Source organism: Oreochromis niloticus, linkage group LG10 (genome assembly GCF_001858045.2).
Source record: "Oreochromis niloticus isolate F11D_XX linkage group LG10, O_niloticus_UMD_NMBU, whole genome shotgun sequence".
Lineage (NCBI taxonomy): Eukaryota > Metazoa > Chordata > Actinopteri > Cichliformes > Cichlidae > Oreochromis > Oreochromis niloticus.
The window spans coordinates 2,536,592-2,556,633 of NC_031975.2; the positions used below are offsets into that span (position 1 = coordinate 2,536,592).

Genomic DNA, 20,042 nt, shown 5'->3' on the forward strand with positions numbered 1-20,042 from the left:
ATTTGATGACTATGGGTCACCTTAAGTATACTTTACTGGCTTTTTACTCTTATAAGTAATATTTACAATGAAAATAGCATGTAATTGACCTAATTTTCTTCTTTTAGGTTATATATACAATTCTATAAGCACTCCAGCAAGTTGCTATGAAAGAGTCACTGATGTTAAATTATTATGGAGTGAACACTGGGTTTATTTAGAAGCAGGCGATAAAGAACTATGCCAAAATTCTTCTTCTGCTGTTTTAAAATGTCCACAGTAAAAGGTGATAAATTCAAGCAAGAAATCACTCGTCTGAATAATTTTATGGCTTTATTTTTTTAAAACAAAGAAAATGCATCCAAATTATGGAAACCTGTGCAAAAAAACAAAAACAAATCCTGAAAAGTCCACATATATATTCAGGAAAACAGACAGCCACCTCCTATACACAAATTAGAAATTAAAAGTAATTCTCTTAATAGCCTTTTTTTCTTTCCAGATCAATCTAAAGGAAACGGAAAGGTAAAAGAAACATTTCAAGAACTCAAAAATGAAAATTTAAACTACGGTCATGCTGCAGTTTGGGAATGCTCTGAGTCCTCAGTCATATAATATTTCATATTTAATATTTACATCGAACTCTACAGAGAAAATGTAGTTTAAGGGCAGACAAGTGACTCACCGCACTCCATTCAGACAGGGAAGATGGATAGTGGTAGGTACAGTGTATCTCCAAAGCACCAGCATAGCTGAATCAGCATTTGAAATTTTGTTCAGGACGACAAAATGTAAAAAAAAAATCAAAGAGCCCAATTCTTTACTGACACGTTCAGGGAGGGATTTATAGCTGAACAACCTTACCTGCTTTAACAGAGCTTACAAAACTATGTATTCATATTCTACCAAAGATACAGTTTGGAACAAGAAACTGTAGCGAGACTGCTGAGATCTTGATCAGTAATTTATCTGATGATGCTGGAATCTTTCCATTTTTTCCCCCCAAAGCCAGATTACATAAATATAGCATAAACAGCAAGACTGACTGGAGCACAGAGTATAAGGGGTTGGGGTTCAGACCACTTCTCTCGTTTCTACATAACAACAAAATTTTAAACTAGAACTTCAGAGTTCAGGGCTGCACTCAACGTTCACCAAGCAGCCACGCTGCAGCGTAGGAGGCCGTTTTCCTGTAAATGGAGGGCCGACATGGGCAAAACAAGATGGTGAACTTGTCATTTTGTCTTCAGTTTCTGGAGCCAGCACAGCGACGCTTGTATGTGTTAGGAAGTATCTAACACCTGTCTCTGCTCCGCTGAGCGTGATTCCCGACTATGACTCCTGCTGCACCTCAGGGTATGTCTTCATGTAGGTATCGACCAATGAATCCAGATCAAACCCAACATCATAGTTATTGTTCAAAAGAGCAAGGCTTTTGGATTTAAATCTGTCAGGCGTGTTCTCCATGTACATTGTGAAGCGCTTGTGTGCCATGTTGCAGCTGTCCTCCAAAGCCAAGGTAGGCAGGACTCCAATCAGTCTGAATACTGCCAGCATGTTTGGGAAGAATTTGACGTCAGCCAGCTGCAGTGTTTCATGGAGACTGGAGGGAAAAGTTTCACCTTTTCCCTTTTTGTTCCATTTAACCCACCAACAGTGCAACTCTGCAGAGAGGGTTCCTGCATTTGGGATGTCATTATTAAACGCCTGCACATTCACCTCTTCGGGCTCTGTGGATTTGTGCTGCTCTATGACAGCAGGGATCAGCGACAGACACCTGAGAAGCTTCAGGTGGTCTTCACAGAAGAGCCGATTCATTTCTCGGATGGTGTGATTCACCACAGGAACAGACAGGTGTTCCTTGTAATAACTCTCTGGCCGAATGGATCCACATTCTGCCTGATGCTTCCTCAAGAACGACCGAGGAAGCTTTGCTGAAATTTCCATGGTTGCAGCTATGGTAAGAGCCTCATCGTTCCAGAATTCGTGATACACGTCGATGTTGTCAGACACCTCTTTCAGAGAATGCAACACAGCTTTTAAACTGACTGCAGCTAAATGGCTTTCTGTTGCGTTCCCTTGTATATTTTTCCCAAAGGGTTGGGTGAGCGTCATCACGTTTTTCAGCACAACCAACGCCATCACGAACTCAAAGTCGGTCAGTGCTTTTGAAATCTCTAAAGCGTTTTGTGAGACTTGATCACTCCATTTCATATCTTCATTGTCGTGCACGCTGTCTACACAGAGTAGCAGTGCCTCCAGGATATCCACTGCCACTTCAAACGCATCATTTCTTCTGGTCCATCCGGTGCGACAGATCTCTTTCAGTTCGTTGGCTTTCTCCTCGTTGTCAGGGTAGAAAATCGAAATTGCGTTCTCGAGCTCCAGCTGCAGTAACGGGGACTGACCGAAAAAAGACTCAATCTTCTTAAAGGTAAACATGACAAGCTGAACCCCTGACGAAGCCAAACCACTGGCCAGTGACATGTTCAAGGACTGCCTGGAGCTCAGTGTGAGCACAGCCCTCGGATGCATCTCCATTAGTTTGGCAGCCAATATTTTTATTTGATTAAAATGCGTCCCTGAGCACGAGTGGGCTTGTCCTCTACACTTTTCCATATCTAATTCCCATTTGTCAGTCATTTCAGACAGGAGTTTCTCTGCAAGGATATCCCCATCTCCTTCGAAGCTCAAGAATCCGACAAACCTTTCCCTCTGAAAGTTAGACTCGTCCACATAGCGAACAAAGACAGGGAGCTGCCATTCTCCAGAGATCTTCACTGGATCACCAGTGAGTAAAGAGAAAAAACTGCTTTGTTTAATTTCCTCCACAAGCTTACTGCGGATGAATTTCTCACACACCTCAATCAGCTGATTCAGTTGTTCGGTGGAGCAGCACTCCTTATTTTCATTGTACCTCTTCTTTAGGACTTCATCTCCACACATGATGCGAATATCTAGCAATGCCTGAAAGCTGCTGGACCCAAGGCCTTGGTCCTTATTATTAGCAGGCCCTGTAGGAGGAATGCTTTGCTCTCCCAGCAGGAGGAGGACTTCAAATAATGACTTCAGATACTCTTTGTATTCTTCTTCCTCTGATAACGTTGGGATGTCTTCCTTAGCTGTTGCTGCTTGAGACTTTTTCATTTCTGAAAAAGAAAAGGAAACACTTGAAGGAAAACTCAATAACTCATTTCTCTTGTAACAAATGAGCCTGTGGGACATTTATAGTTTCATTTTTCATTAATAAATATCTGTGTGTGTGTGTTGATATTTCTACTTACTCTTCCTTCCCTTACTTTCCATTTCATTGTCTATGGTCTACCAAAAAGAAATACAAATTGAGTTAATATATACCACTTAAAATGCCACTGTGATACAATGATAATATACACTTGTGGTCAGAAGTTTACAAACATGCATGATTGTTATGGTAATTTCAGGCTTTCAGTAATTCCTTTAAAGTGTCCTTTTCCCAAGATGAATAATAAGAGTAATTCATTACAGCATACATCTGTAATGAATTCAGAAAATACAAGAATTTGGTGCACAACTTTGAATTTCTTTTGGATTTTCTTTAATTCACACAGGTTTGAAATTATACATATTTGATTAAATGGCACGTTTCACCTTGACCACATGCCTTTGGTAGTCATTAACAAGCATCTAGGATAGTTCTGGTAGAATATTCTTGGCAGAACTGGTTGGTTTCCTGGCATGGAGCTGTTTTTCACTACTATAGTCCACAAATATTCAGTAGGGTTCAGTTCTGGGCTTTGGGCCTTGTTTTTATCCACAAAAGAAGAAGATTTCATCTGTGTCAGGAATCACTGTCCTGTTGATCATACTCTGTTTCGACCGCTTAGCTGCTGATTTGAGGTGAAGTTAGGGCTGGGCAATTTATGGAAAATTATTGAAAAAAACCCAACCCCAAACAAAAAGAAGAAAACAAAACTGTTGGGAAAAAAGTTTCAGCAACCAAAGGTAACACTATTACTCTGTTACAACACTTGCAGCACAATTACATTACAGAAATATTCCGGCTTTAGCAAATAAGCTTATTTACAGTATAAGAAAGGAGTGTGTGCGTGTGTGAAAACTGCTAGAAAAATAGTTTTCAGTAACCAAAGGTAATACTGTTATAATCTCGTGCAATCTATTACAGCAGCTGGAGCACAGCTTTGGTAGGTAAGCATAATTACAATACAGCCCTATGAGGACAAGAAGAATATAAAAGCTCCCTCTCACCCACTGTGGTCAGTGTGTTCCTCAAGCTCAGGCCCTTTAACAGAGGCCTGTGAGTTTGAGGGTTCTGTGCAGTGCCTTAGCTGTTACTAGGACTACACCGCTCTGGACAGGATGCTGGACTTTGGGAGGTTGCATGATTAGGAGTTTTCGACCTGTGGTCATTTTATTATTCCAGCTTGGATTTTATTCCTACTTTTCAACTGGCTTCTCAGCACCTGTCTTACCTCCTGGAGGTATGTTGCTGCAGCTGCTTGCAGTGGTCCTGTATATCTGCTATTCTGCCTTCTGGCAGCGTCACCCCCTCAGTCCTGATCGCCTTGCCTCACTTGGCAACCATTCAGCAATACTTAAGAGTATTACCGAAGTACTTAATAGTCCTGGTGCTTCGATAATAGTTGTCTTCTACTGATGATATTGCACCACACTACAGTGCAATATCATCAACACATCAACATACACACTCTCTTTCCTTGTAGTTCACTAGGTTTCTACTGTAAATAAGCTTATCTACTAATGCTGGGATATTTCTTTAATATAATTGTCATGCAAGTGTTTTGTTTTCTTCTTTTTGTTTGGTGTTATCTTCACTAAAGCCAAAAACGTGTCTGAATAACAGACACTGCTTTTTATTTGGCACAAGCTCCTCAAGTTTGGCAGTGAGTTTGATGTCAGTTAAGTATTCTGTTTTAAAGGGGACAGTACGTACTGAGGGGAGTATTAACAGATTTAAAAACCAAAATAACCCACATGGGCAGGAATGTGTCAATCAGAGGTTTCAGATGTTGGTTTTGATTGACTTTTTATTATTTGCCCTGCCCTACTTACTACCAAAGAATAATAAGAAAAAGACCCTATTACTGCAAGAACCAGATGTTTAATTGTGAATAAAGGTATCTGTCCTTTCTCAGTTGTCTTTGTAATGAATATTAAAATCTTTCCTCAATTTTAAAGACATAATGTTAAACATGAATAAAGTCTTCACTTGTGTAATGCCGGTATGCGTTTACATTTCCTACTGTGCAACCATGAGACAAGCCCAGACATGTCTGAGAGCCACATGTCAGCCTCTGTTGACCATTCACTACAAACAAAGCACAGTACTTTGAAAAATGTGCAAGAAAACTATTGTTGCTACAGGTGGAAGCAACAAGGTGTTTCACCACTTGGGCAAAAAACACACCATCATATACAAATGACTCGACTGAGCACTGCTGGAGCACGAGACAGTTACACTCCATAGGACAGGAAGACCAAAAGGCTCATGGAAATTACTGTTGCAGTTAAATGGTGGACATGCAGGGCTTTAAGCAGCTGGTTAAAAAGCTCAGCCCAAGACACAGCATCCCAATCCCAATATTTTACAGTTTTATTGTGTTACAATATTGTTCAGTCTCCTGAAAAGTTAGAAGTTTACTTTAGTTACTGTTTAAGTGTCACACAGTGATTTTCTACTTAAAATGTGTAGCAAAAAACTGCCTCCTTTTGTGCTTACATTTGTTACTGGATATACTCCTGCGTCTCTATTGTTGCACTATAACGGTGCTGTTGGGGCCGTGTGTCAGTAGACTGACAATACAAATTATGCAGTCTGTCATCACTGACAGTAGTTCAGTGGAAAAGAAGGATGGAAACATCGTGATATAACTTTGGAGCTATATTGCTCACTCTTATTGTTCCATACAAGAACTGTTGACTATCTTTTAAACCACGTTGTGTTAAAAACACAGTAGCTATTCATTCTTTTTGGTTTGTATAACATACAATGTCCACTATTTTCTTCACCCCCTTATGTGCAAACATGAAATGCCTCTCTCATTTTGTGAGAGCACAGAATGACTGCTTTTCCTCTTCCTCTCTTTTTGTGCTGGCACACACTAACTTTCACGTGCCCCATGTAACTGCATTTATCTCATTTTGCTTTTGTTAGGCATTTCTATCACAAAAATTCCTCTATTTATCCTCCCATCCACCAAGATGGTTTGCTCGTTTAGTTTTCGGTATGCTGCATATCTAATAATTTTTCATTTATATTTATTCTTTTAACTTTGGTGCATTAAAGCCTCTGAGTATACTGCAAAGAAAACCAGAATATAGATCATCAATAATTAAAAATGTCTGACTTTATCAGAAATTCGCATCCCTGAACACTTCTGATTTATTTAACCCACCGTCTGTTTAGTGCGCTTCGCCTGTCCATTCTGAGGTTGGCTTGACATATCAAAAATAGTTGGTATGGAATCATCCTTCAGCACTGTACTCTGAGCATCCTGTAACCAAAACACATATGATGACCTCATAAAAATGTTATTGAGGTGAAACCTGAACTACAATAAAAATAAATTAAAACCCCAATTTATTTTTTCAGATTTTACATAAGGACTGAAAATTCCATTGTTTCTTGTAATATGGACAATTTGGACCAATAGTACTTACACTGTCAATCAAAGACGTTTCAAAATGTTTCCCACAAACTCTGTAGTATCTGTACAGGTGCTCTGGTGATCTGTCAATGAGGTCTTGCCTCTGGCATTTTTCAGCCCACTTCTTGGACCTGAAATAAGAAACCAAATTGTGGACAAACTTAAACAGTTTGGCTGAGGGATTCAGTGTACTGTATACTAATTAAACAAGGTCCTTTACCGCATATTTGCAGATATGAAAATGATATAGAGACTGACTGAATATACAATGTTGAAAAACAGAGATTTTTATTGAATTTGGAAACAATTGCTAGGTTGGGTTAGAAGTATAGTGACTTACAAGTCTTACAAGAGATGCTTTTACAATGTTTTGAATATGAAAGCTATGAATGCACACAGAAGCTTCAGAGCATATAGATCACACAAGGCAATTTTCAAAAGCTGCCAATAACAAATTCAACGTTATAGCTTTGTGTATTCTCGAGGAACGGTGCAGGAGATCGGCAATTAGTTCTTTATTATATACTAAGTGAAATAACATGCTCTACACAGGATACTGTATGATATCTATATGTCTCACAAACTATAGAAGCTGCTGGTAGAGTTCAAACACTAATTAAAGATTTACAAGGATTGGCCGGTGAGTTTGAATACCTAACTGCCAGTGGCTCGTTGATATTCACATTTTTAAAACTTTATTTTCTACCCTGCTTAAATCTTGTAACACTACTTTTACCAAACCGTGATCTTCCAGATGTGCTTAGCAATATGCAAAAAAGTGAACATATGAACACTTTTACTACCAAATGCTTTTGAATAAAAACGATACTAAATAGCTAAATGCAAAGGTTGCAAAAAGCGTGGCAGTTGATAAACACGCGCACCGTGCCCAATTTTCCTCTATAAATATACAACACATTCTCACTTCTTGCTAGCTTGGGGTTACTGTTTGCAATGCTAACATCAGTTACCTTTCTGCATCATTCGGGAACCGGAAGAGAGGCTGAGGGTCAGATTTGCCACTGGGACAGTTCGGCACAGCGCAGTGATTTTGCATTCTATATATTTTACGAAAGAAACCCCTTTTATCGTTATATTTTCAGAGGGTAGCAAAAGAACTGCTAACATCAATAGCGGAAGCATAAAAGAGCTTCCGAGTTGTGCTTTCAAAATAAAATACTTTGGGCTTACTGGGTAATAATTTTATATCATTTTATAAAATAATTTTAGAATTTTATAATTCTTCTACTTTTTAAGGAAAAGATTTTGAGTTCCTTATTAACTCAAAAGCTGCTGTACTTCTTTACCGTTTTAAAGGCTATTTTTAAACTACTCTTTATTTCTAGCTTACCCACAACAAAGGTTTATGAATTTAAATAGACCTAATGAAAATGCCTAAAACGCGACACATATAAGCAAACAAACAACAAACACATGGATAAATATTACAAATTGCCTACTCGGTATGCAATACATGCCGTTATAATTCACGTGCTCACACGACTTTATTCTGAAGGCTGTTATTCTAGCACATGATTAGCTTGACGTGGAGAATAACGTGCATCAAATGAGCGCGCGTTTCTTTTCTGTCCCATAATCCTCAGCGGTCTTTTCAAACTCTGAAAAACATGCCGAGGCATAATCCCAAATGTATCTTGTGTTTGTGCTGAGGCGTGGTATCCGTAATATTAATATATCACACACAGTCATTGGCTGTTATTTTTATTTTAAAAAGAGAATTTGCTTTTATGTACTTGTGCAGGAAACAAAGTTAAAGCCTTGTGAAGACTGACATAAAAGCACCGCGTAATACAGTAGAGGCTTTCATAAGTCACACTCTCGTGTATTCATTTGTTCCAACTCTAATTCCTGACAGCTGGTGTTCGCGGCTGTTTAACTGTCTCGACTTCTTTTTTTAAGGGCAACCTTGGGTGTGTATCGGTCAGCACGGACCGGTATTACAGGAATTTTATTTGGGTTCAAACATTTAAACAGAAGGGGGGATAAAAAAAAAAATTGACGGATGGAAGAATGACGTTATCTGTTGTTCTCGCTCTTAGTTTGGAGATATTTTATTGGTTGGTTTTGGTTTCTCGCGATACAGGGGTGACCAATTGGAGCGCTGCAGCGCCAAGTCAAATCCTGAAGAAGCAAAACGAGGTGTGTTTTTCCCTCAGATTGAGCTGTGGCGCTGAGGTGGAGGGGTCTCTTGGAAGGTTATAACGAAACGCATACGGGGTAAGTCGGTGTTTGATATAAGCCTTACTTAAGTCAACTATCGGAGACTAACGGCACATTTTCATTATGTCCAACGTGTTATTCTTTAGCTTTATACTAGCTAGCTAACCTTAATTTACGACAGAGTACTGTATATGCGTATTCAACACGTAAAGAGAAGTTTAAGTTCTTAGCTTTTACTTAATGACTGAGTTTCGCGTCATGCTACCACTTCGAGCACTTAACGTGCAAGGTGATGTTAATAACTAATTCAATCACTATATTCACGCAGTGTTTCATTGCTTTGCTCACATTCCAGCATTCCTGACTAATTTAATCAGTTTTGAGGGCCTAAACAATGGAAGTTGCAGTGTCAAGACGGAACCACATCAGCAAGAAAGTAAGCTGACATAAATGACACTTTTTTTTTTTGAAAGCTAAATTATCCACAGATGCCCATTTTCAATTTAGCAGATCTCATGATGTAATGTTGTGTTTTTTTTATTTTTGTAACAGGGAAACAAGGAAAATGCCCAGCCTGCACATGAAAGAAAGTTAATTATAAAAGGGGAGAAAACATCTGTTGTGCCATTCCAACTGAAAAATGACCCAAAACAGCAGACCCTACCAAAGAGTCAGCCCCTTAGAGCTAAGGCTAAACAAGCTGACACTAGGTCAGTCTCTGAGGCCCAGAAACCGGTACCAGCTGCTGTGTTGTCATCAAGAAATGCTCTAGGAATGTATAAAGGAAAGATTGTACAGTCAAAAATTGGGTCTATTTGGAAGGCAAGTGCAGGTATGATGGATCCTAACCCATCGGCACCGAAAACGGAGAACCAAAGGCCTGGAAAAATGGCAAGAAGAAGATCTAAATCTGCTGCTGAGATGCAGAGACATGGTACTCAAAAACCTGCACCAGTGAGGTCCAAGTCGGTGTCTGATGGACCTGCTCAGGTTTCCAAGCCTGCTGCCAGCAGTCGTCCTGCTGCTGGATTCTCCTCTGCTCGCCCTCCTGCAAGAATCGTCTCAGCAACACTAACCACTGCTGGCTCTAGAAACACTACTGTGGCTCCCACCAAAGCAGGTGGAACTCACAACCTAAAGACACAGATTTCAGAACCTGACAAGAAGGTCAGCAAGCCTCCTGCCTCAAACACTATCAGTCAATACAGATTTACTATGGAGACTGCAGAAGAGAGAAAGTAAGGTGTTCCACATGGACATGCAATGTTTGCTGTATTACAATAAAATAAGAAACTTAATTTATGTGCTTTCTACAGAGCAAAACTGGCTGAGTGGCTGGCTTCAAAGGGTAAGGCTCTTAAGAGACCAGCCATGTCGACAGCAAAGCCCTCCAAAACCAAAGTTTCTACAAAACCTGTCGTCAAACTTCGATCTCAGCCTGCTGCACGCCACATGCCTGAACCAAGACTGGAAACGGACAACGCTGACACTGCTGTAGGCACTGTTTCCTGTGGAGATACTCAGAGGGCAGGACCAACGGCATCCAGCCAAACTCCAGTGATCATGAACACTACACTAGACCTAGAAAATTCTGATGGGGATCTGTCTGCTGAGTCACAAGACAGAGTGGATGATGTAAGCAGAAATGGAGCATGGTTTCATCTTCTAATTAGCTCGATTAAAATGTATAATATTGAACATCAAAGATCCCCTCCCCTTTGTTTTATAGATTGTTGTGAATCTCTGTGATGCCTTGGAGGCCATGGAAACGCCATCAAGATGTAGTGATGGTAAAATAATCAGTATTATGTCAGTTCTTTAAGTATCTATACATATGCCTTTGTTTACATATTTGTCATTTGTGTTGATAAGAACTCACAGATTTGACAGATAAGTGCAACAGTGAAATGGAGGACAGCAAGCCTATAGATGAATGTAAAGCGGAGGAACTGAAGATTGACATGCCTGAGGATGCTGGTAAGCAGGTGAAGGATGAAGCAGAAGAAAGTGATGATCAGAAAGTGGAGACAGATGATGTAGAAAGTGATGATGACGTGATGGAGACAACTCCAGAGATGGAGGATGCATCAGTGATCAGATACAGCGTGAAAACGACGCCATACTTGCAAAGGTGAGCCAGTCAACGTTCTCTTGGCAAATCTATTCAGTTACTTGGTTATTTGAGCCACTTCATTCTTAACTCTTACAAAATGATTCTCTCAACATTTCAGTGTCAGAAAAACAATTGAAGGTGAGGTCGGCACGAGTGCATCCAGGAGAAAGAGCAACATTAATGATCTCAAGTTTCTGACACCTGTGCGCCGCTCCTCCCGCATCCACAACAAATCCAGCCAGCTGCCCAAGATGCTCGTCGATCACGATCCCTGCGTGTCATCGCTGGCTGAGCTGGTGAAGCTAGATGATAATCCTAACGCCTACATCTACAGAAAGAACGCTGCACTGGTGGCAGATCTCCCGGACGAGTCCAGCCTCTAAAAAAAAAAACCAACCTATATTTGTACTATTTCTAAGGGGGGGGAATATTCAGCAATGCTTGGGACTCAATCTAATGGACACTTTAAAGATGATTTTAATATTGAATTGTCCTAATATGAAATATTTTACTGTATTTATGTTCCTGCTTTTCCTTTAATACTAATTTTTCTAAAGTTAACACTTTATGACAATTAAACACTTTTCTAAAGTTGTCTTTAAAAAAGAAAAAAGAGTTGAGTGCATCTTTTTATAGAACCTATGTAATAAATTGAATTGGCTTCCATCTATAAAGTGAGCAAGAGTTAAAATATTAAGTAACCCTACTTTCAATAATGGGCTCAGCATTCTGGCACCTAATTGGCTGTTGTTAGAGTAGCTTGTGGATCATTTGTTCCCTGGTAGAAAGTGGGCGGAGAGACTAAAACAAAAGCAAATCTAATTATTTTCTTGCTTTCCATATCAACTATTGACTGCGTGATTGGTCAGCAGTAAACTGTCTACAAACATTTTTGCTCCTAGCCTGCTGTTCAAAGCATGAGAAACAAGAGGATTGGGCAGCCAACAACACTGATCCAACTGAATATCAACAGCTGACTACAGCCTGCACTGCATTTCAGTGAAGAGGAAGGGGGGAAAAAAAGACACTCAGTTGTATTCCGATTTAATCCCACTTTAATTGACCACATTGTAAAAATTCCAACTGCTCACAAATGACCACCTCTTGGCAAAATACACTTCCTAGATCAAACTGGACGTTTTGACATCTCCCTCTGATCCCAGATGAGATGTTTCATTATAAACAAAATTTAAAAAATGAAAATCTATAAAGAAAAAGGAGAAATGTGTGATGCCATTTTCTTCCCCAAAACAAAAGGTATATAAAAAAAGGTACTCTTTTCCCGCTCGTCTGCTGACCACAGAGGAAGGCGTTCAGTGCGCTTAAAGGCCGTTTTCACTGCTGTCTGTGCACCTTATGTCCTTGAAAGACCCCGATTGTCCAGATCTTTCACCTGGAGAACAGGAGAACACTGTTAGTTTAGAAAGTTCTGTTCTAAAACTGATTTTAGATCTTTACACAGTTTAGCTATAAACTGTGTAAAAGTCACTTTATTAAAAAGACAAAAAACAAAAAAAGCCCCACCCTCAAACTACCTTTTAAATCACTCAAAGATTAAAGTCACAAGTATTTGTATTCATCAGTAAACTTAAGCTTTTACAGATTAGTCATATAACATTTAACTAAATTAAAAACAGTGTTTACTATTGTAAGATAAGAAGCATATGAGAAGGTTGAGGCAGTTGCAAGCAAATGCTCATTTGTGCTTGAATTTATGAAATTGCTTGCCGATCAGTTTCATGTCAATCATGCTTTTAAATTTGACTAGCTGTCAGAGCTGAAACTCCAAATTTAGGTAAAAGGACAATTAATAAAACTAAAATAAAGGGGGGGGAAAAAGGAAATGTCTTTATTTTTAGTTTTTGCTTGGGGAAAAGCTGTCAACACATCTCACCTAATGATGCAGATGGCAGTCAAAGTGTTATTTACATTGTAATATCCATTCTGCGCCTGAACAATTCCCCTTCATATTCTAATAATCAGAAAAACTAAAAGTGATAAAAACTGAAATGAGTAAACCTACGATGGAAATATTCTGGAACCAAACACTCAACATGAAAATACAGAACTATACCAACTGTGATCTCTATAGAGACAAAGTTAGCTTCTTTACCTTGTATATCCTAACCAGCCAGTGCTCTGTTGTGTAGGCCTCCTCCAGTACATCCAGTTCAAAGTCTTTGTTCCCAATCTCAGCATTCCTCACTCTGTCATAACCAGGTGGGCGCTCTGCAAAAGAGGAAATAGAATTAATCAGAAAAACCATCACTGGCTGTGTTTTTGTTTTGCTTTTTTAAATTTCTGAATCACGTTCCTCCAGTTGGGATTTTAGAGGCTCATATAAAGTGATAAATAGATCAGACTAGGGTTGGAAGGTACTAGAAATACTCACTGGCCTCTGTGTAGACCTGGCCAAAGCGGTAGTAACACATCTTGTACATGAGGCAGTTGAGCAGGACTGGCGAGCCCTCGCGGTCCACCCTGAACTCTCCGGTGGGAGTGTAGTAGTCGTGCTCCTTGATATGCTTGCCTGTGTCTGTACTTCCTCCAATACGGACCATCCACAGAAACTTGTTGATGTCTGTCATGCAAACACATACACCAATTAGAAAGGTGCTTATAACTGTCAAAACAGTAATGTCTTACTTCATGTGCTGAATGTTTAATGAATTGACCAAAAAAAAAAAAAAAAAAAAAAAATGGAACCCCTAAAATTCAATTATACCCATTTAGAAGGTTAAAAACACAACATCTTAAGTGCTGCACTAGTTATAGATTATTAGGCGGCGTACCATCTGAAGAGTAGCCCGTCAGCCCTCCAAAGATGACCAGAACATAACTGACGTCAAGCTCTCTCATAATCTCATAGGCCCTTTCCTCTGTGGATGCCATGGCCTGCAAAAGAAAAACAGCAGCATGGTCAGCACAGCAGCATTTTATAGACAATGTCACCTTAAAGGTCACCCAGCTTACCTGTCCAACTCTGGAGATGTGAGTATTGTTCCATGTGTTGTTGTCCACTAGAATGGTTCGATTAGCCATGGCAGTTATCTGATATCCGTAATCCCACCATGACATGACTTTGGCATCCTGAGGAAAAATAACACTCAGATACGTAAATGGAAAACCTGATCAAATGGCTGTGACTGTTGATCACTCATGACGACGATCTATAGTTTAATGATCCACATTTTCTTCCTCACGTGGAGATTAACTGACCTCAGGAGTGTTGTGGCGGAGCCAGTAGTAGGCCTCTCTGAAGTCATCAAAGATGATGCGGCTGCCGTCGCCTCCACGGGCTGACAGGACAATCGATGGAGAGGAGTAGGCTTCGCTGGTCACCCAGGTAGAGTGGAACGTGTACGTGATGAGGAAGAAAGCCATTACCAGAATCATCCCACTGGCAACCTGGTAGGTTTACACAGAGCATGTCAACATGCTTTTATATTCATTATTACTACACTTTATTTGGGATAAGGTAGTTTAAAACCAGGAAATGGGCCACTTAATGGGTAATGGAAATAAAGAATGGGAGGAGATTTCTCCGATCTTTGAGTTTTGTCTCAAAGGTGAAAACAGCCAAATACTCAAGTGAGAAAGTGTAGAGAGAACCTATGAAGTGGATCTGCTAAACTCTATTCCTCTAGTGAGTAATGTTGTTACACTTATAATTTTTGTGGGCGTGTCTACATTGCTCTGCAGGCACAAGTGAAACGGAGCGCTCATGTTGACTTGGAGCAAACAAATTTTGAACAACATTTACTGACGTTAAGACACACGAAGACTGCTAGGATACTAACATTAGCACAAACGAGATACAATTACAGCAAATTCCATCTTTGTGTTGTCAACACACTGAGGTCACACTGCATGTTACATCAAACAGATCTATCATTGCTGTTGAGATCTGTGTAAATGCAATACATAGTTACATTTCTTGGCAGGTGCAGGTCAGTCTGCGGTGTAGCTTTACACCCATCGCTACACTGCAAAATCATCTAAATCATGAGGAAGAATCTCAACTAAACAACATTTTTTAATTGGTCAAGGTTGTGAACCTTCAACAATGCAGTGTACCTATCCCACAATTCTTTGTAAACCTAACAGTAGTTATACAACAATTCACTTTTAGGTGTAGTATCTGTTTCAAATTGCATGAAATATCAAATACAAGAACTATAGAGAAGAAGAGATGAAAAGGTTTGCTTTCTCTTGGACAAGATTTTAAACTAGACATGAAATCAAGACTATAAAACACTGAGCTGAGAGCTTGACAATGATGGATTATTTTAAACCTTTTTTTACAGGTTTAACCTGTCCGAATGCACAGACTTTCATGTCACAACACGAGCATGGCATAACAAAAGTCAGACTGTCACCACCTTCCACAGCAAGCTTATCCTGTCACCCAACTCACCTCATTTTTGATTGGGTAGGTGGAATCCTGCTGCTTCTTGCTCTTTTTGTCTGGCCGGCTGACGTCCAAATTCTTCATGTAAGTGGTCAGAACCTGGGACACGCCGATGCCTGACAGGATGCACATGACTGGAGCGAGTACCAGCATCAGACGCACCTGAGGAGGAAACAAACAATGCAGTTAAAAAAGAAAAACTCAAAAACAACCAACATATGACACAGACAGGGCACATACAACATCCTAGAAACCATTTCCTGTTTGCTTCGGTTACATTTAATGGTGTAAAAGTAATGCCATCAGGTAACTTTTAAAATCCCAGAAGCAAACAACTATCTCAGATGGCATGTGTCTCACACACACACACACACACACACACACACACACACACAAAAGGGCATTTAAGCAGCAGTACCATGACAGCTGAGAAGTACATGCTGGTGACTCCGTACATGATGATGAAGATCCTGGCATCCGACAGGTTGTTAAAACAGTAGTACAGACCGACTGTAAGAAGAGAAAGGTAATCTGGAATGAAATTTGGAGTGATTACAGAACATTAAGCCAGTGCTACTCTGTGCTTTTGCTGACTTGCCTGGGAACATGAAGACTAGGAGCTGCAGATCAAAGTAGTATGAAGACCAGGTGGTGGGCTGGTGCTCGGACACAGAGGCGATGATGGGGATATTGTTCTTGGCATAGGAGGGGTCCAGCAAGGAGTAGAAACGCCCGGTCCACGGAGAGATTTTACCTGACAGAAACATACTTATCATGTCACGTCAAAAGCTTTTACAAAGGTTTTCCCATTCATTACTATTATTGTTAATCCTCTTACCTGTCAGCATGAGAACAGCACCTACAGACAACAGGATAAAGCCCACCAGAGAGATGACGCTCTTGAACAGCACCTCAAATTGCTGAGCATTGAGTTTGCTGCGCAGGTAGTCCACAAAGGCGTGGATCTGGCAGAGGCCAAACACGCCAAAGGCTGCCATGTGCTCCGATGACTGCACCGGCTGGTAAATGAAAAAAGGGAGACAAGGAACTGAACAGTGTGACACAAAGCACAGTGAAACTTCTCATCATGAGAATATCACTACTTTTTAAATCTTTAACAAAAAACCGTCCTGGAAGGAGGGTGCGTCAGGTGATGAAATGAGATGGTTCTTTTTACCTGGAAACCAACAAAAGAGATTTGCATGGAGAGGATGGTGCCCAGGCAGTAGACTGTGCAGTAAGCCACATATATGCGGTGTGAGAATCGGCCTGTGAGCATCAGAACCAGGACGTGGAGGGGAATAAGGTTGATGAGGAACACGTAGCCACCCCAGGAGGAAACCTAAATGCACACAGAGACCATTTCATGACCACAGTCACCTCTTAATGCACTCAGTACAACATGCAGATCAGCTGCATCTCCTCACCATGTAGAAGTAAGCCAGCGCACACATGGATGACCAATACACTGAGCCTGTTTTCACAGCCTTGATCCACATGTAGTAGGTCAACAGCATGCAGAAGATGGCAATACCTGAGCAGGGACAATCATTTTCTTATTATACCATTTTGCACTTTTGGTGTATATCCTCTAATGCTACAGCTTTACTTTCATTATTGACTGAATATATAACATAGTTTACCAGGGAAAAAGCCTTTTCTGACTGATGAATAAAATGAGCAGCCACTGAGTTTCAGTTACCTTCATTATCGTAGGAGCCAGCAACAGAACGAGAGATGTAACCAGGCACCACTGCAATCATGGCAGCTGCCAGGAGCCCAGCACCTGCATCCTGAAGAGACAAAAACACACCTAGTTAAAACTAGTGCAGGTTAACACCACGGTCCTGCAATAAAGAGTCTTTACCATGTTCAGTTTTGTTCTAACAGTCTCAATGCAAATACCCCATAGACACTTGGTGAATACCGTTTAAAGTCCTGGATTCCTAGTGTGAAGTCTGTTTTTGATGTCTAATTGTGTTGATTTGTGCCCTTGTGTTCAGAGAGCAGGTAATAGTCTGGAATGTTCAGCTAACGAGTGGCCCACCTGTTTTCCTCCTTCAGGCTTTACTCGAGGAAGCATAAAGAAACCAAACTGAGCATGTCCTCTGTAAAAACACACCTTATATCTACCATATGTGGGACAGAGACCAAAAAACCGTACTGGTCCCTACTAAGCCAGATATAAACTGTACAACACTGAACTGTCCCAAATAAAACATGTCCTGGATTGTGTCCCTAACACTTTGGTTACGTTCAAACTCGGCAGTTCCATCAGGCAGTCTTGGGACTAAAGATAGAGATTTGGGATTATCATCTAACTATGTAACTGATGAATACGGACCAGTCATAAGCAATGTAACATGAACTAATACACTGATCAATGCAGCTGTTATTGTGCCTGTACTGAGAGGGGCAGAGCATGGAAACAAATAATGAAGAACTGGAGCCTGCATATATCAAATCAAGTTATTATTGCAACTTTCACAAAGTCTAAACTTAAAAGTTTGCTGAAGTCTCCTGGTGGGTAAGTTAATTTATACTGACTAGATGTTCTTTTTTGTCCATTGTATTCATATCAAACAAAGTAGACTACTTAACTATAACTATAATCCATTACCAAACCCAATGAAAATGTTTTCCTGTTACATGATTCTTAATGAACAATGTGTCTGTGTCATAGGGCGATTTCCTTTTTACCTTCAGCTCCTTGGTTAAGTGGTACGTGACTATGGCGGTGAATGAGGAGAACAGGGGAGCCAAGAAGACGCAGACATTACGGATGTCAATTGTGATGTGGAAAAAATGTAGGACATGGTACAGGACAGCAGACGTGATCATCAGTCCTGGAGAAAGAAAACAGAAGGACACCATCATAATTTGACGTCAGCCTTCAAAAACTCACATAACACACGAACTGCTCCACATGACAGGAGAATCTTACAACAATTTATGGTCTTACCCGGATAAATGGTGCCACCAATGATCCTCCCCAGAGGATACCAAGCCCTGTCATCAAACCAGTTGTGAAACTTATAAAATCCTTCTTCTGCCAAGAAGCGGGTGGTACGGTAGTTGAAGTACCTGGTTGTGACATTAAGGTGAAGGTGAGACGGGACTCTTCAGGAGGAAAAAACTATTAATGTAATGAATGATGATGCAGGCAGTACTTACGGGTCAAACTCATGGATGACACTTTCAAACCTCAACACAGAGAAAAGCCTGGTGGAGAATGCTGAGGAGGGGAAAGAAAAATCACATGGATCATTGTGATGTGTGTGTTGTATAGTGTTGTCCATGCTGTCATATGCAGGGAGCAGCAGAGGACTCACAGAGGACAGCGGCCATAGACAGGATCAGTAGCTTCAGCAGCGTGTCCTGTTTCTCATAGGACAAACGCAGGAAGCCCAGCTTGGTCATCTTGGCGAGGTTAGGGAAAGCTACCCGTACTACCTAATGGGAGAAAGACAATGGCTCTAAGCACTATAGAAAACACTACAGATGCACTTTTAGTCAGTACTGACATTTGTTTATGTATTTATTAAAAATCCTGCGGAATATGTTTCCAAGTCAGGTTCCAAGAAACAGAACCAGCAATCCAGATGTCAGGAGTTAACTTCCACGTCCAGCCCAACCACATAAGGCCACGCACTAACGTGTGGCGTCACAAAGCAGGAAGTAGCCACTCTGGAAACCCTTTGCATGGATTTGTGCCCGTCTATTTCACATGTGCATTAAAAAGGTTTTACGAAAAGTGTAAAGTCGAACCTCTAAGCTCCAACGAGCCCTCATGCTTTCAAGACAGCACCACTATCAGAACGAGCCTCAAGTGCTGACAGCTAACCGACATCACAGAAAGAGCAAATGAACGGCAGCTAGTACTGTTAAACCAGATATTAACAACTGCACATGTAAAGTGCATTCAGGCATAGTTGTAGTTTATGCAGCGTGTTATTGCTAGTCAGCGTCAGGCCGGCTTGCATCCACTTCAAAGTGTGTTAGTTGCTAGGCTAACCTGCTAGCCGCTTTTTAATGAAAACCACAGTCACGCACCAACTCTCTGGCTTATTTTTTTTAAAAAGAAGTATCTGCGTCTCCTTCACATATAGCAACAAAAAACAAAAACTGGTAGTCCTGGAAAGGCTAACGCTTTTTAATGTGTAATCTTCAGACACTTACCCGCTCCGCTCCTGCTACTCACTTTTCACACACAACCCTCACCGAGAGCTAATCCCGCCCCGACTAGAACATATTGCGTGCTTATTGGTTATGTGTCATTCAACGTTTTACTTCCTCGTATCTTATTGGTTCTTTGGATGTCAATCAGATTTTGTTCCTTACCCCGCTGCTGTAGTGTAGTGACGTGTCCTTACCGAGAAAAGAACACAGCCCCCTGTTGGTGGAAAATAATTTCACCTCATTTCGTTGGTGTAGATTCATTCTCATTATTTTTCACGTTGTTTCCTCTGACAAATCAACTTGTTACTTTTATGTAAAGTTTTTCTTTCTAGTAAAATAAAACTACCATAAAAAATTAGAAATGTATTTTCTCTGTACATGAACAATCTTCCAAATGTAACAGAGGATCAAATAATGAATCCTCCCACTGTATCTTTTGCTGATCAGTTAATTACAGATCTTTTTAGCTCAATCAAGTACAAAAGTCCATCTGGATCTGTGTTAAGCCAGT

General features: G+C 40.4%; 3 protein-coding genes across 4 annotated transcripts; 1 reads left to right on the forward strand and 2 right to left on the reverse strand.

The window, feature by feature from the left end:
• Window positions 1-298: 298 nt before the first annotated feature.
• On the reverse strand, window positions 299-7,816 carry thap12a (THAP domain containing 12a). Its single transcript, XM_005464248.4, has 5 exons — window positions 7,619-7,816; window positions 6,661-6,778; window positions 6,396-6,494; window positions 3,264-3,300; window positions 299-3,128 (listed from the first exon to the last, which is right to left on the reverse strand). The coding sequence occupies exons 1-5, from the start codon at window positions 7,702-7,704 to the stop codon at window positions 1,312-1,314; spliced, it is 2,157 nt and encodes a 718-aa protein (XP_005464305.1). The 5' UTR covers window positions 7,705-7,816; the 3' UTR covers window positions 299-1,311.
• Window positions 7,817-8,688: 872 nt separating this feature from the next.
• On the forward strand, window positions 8,689-11,333 carry si:ch211-266i6.3 (cytoskeleton-associated protein 2). Its single transcript, XM_005464247.4, has 7 exons — window positions 8,689-8,885; window positions 9,184-9,264; window positions 9,381-10,066; window positions 10,145-10,463; window positions 10,558-10,618; window positions 10,701-10,959; window positions 11,060-11,333. The coding sequence occupies exons 2-7, from the start codon at window positions 9,223-9,225 to the stop codon at window positions 11,322-11,324; spliced, it is 1,632 nt and encodes a 543-aa protein (XP_005464304.1). The 5' UTR covers window positions 8,689-8,885; window positions 9,184-9,222; the 3' UTR covers window positions 11,325-11,333.
• A 645-nt stretch (window positions 11,334-11,978) lies between these two features.
• stt3a (STT3 oligosaccharyltransferase complex catalytic subunit A) lies at window positions 11,979-19,634 on the reverse strand. Of its 2 annotated transcripts, none has more exons than XM_003458970.4 (18): window positions 19,532-19,634; window positions 18,685-18,805; window positions 18,527-18,587; window positions 18,315-18,436; window positions 18,053-18,198; window positions 17,055-17,145; window positions 16,780-16,886; window positions 16,530-16,694; window positions 16,191-16,371; window positions 15,951-16,106; window positions 15,771-15,862; window positions 15,359-15,514; window positions 14,161-14,349; window positions 13,915-14,031; window positions 13,734-13,836; window positions 13,334-13,522; window positions 13,055-13,170; window positions 11,979-12,334 (listed from the first exon to the last, which is right to left on the reverse strand). In XM_003458970.4, exons 2-18 carry the CDS (start codon window positions 18,770-18,772, stop codon window positions 12,296-12,298), a joined length of 2,118 nt encoding a protein of 705 aa, XP_003459018.1. In that variant the 5' UTR covers window positions 18,773-18,805; window positions 19,532-19,634; the 3' UTR covers window positions 11,979-12,295. The 2 variants fall into 2 exon arrangements, with proteins under 2 accessions (XP_003459018.1, XP_019219466.1); XM_019363921.2 differs by lacking the exon at window positions 19,532-19,634 and adding an exon at window positions 19,368-19,388.
• Window positions 19,635-20,042: the final 408 nt, after the last annotated feature.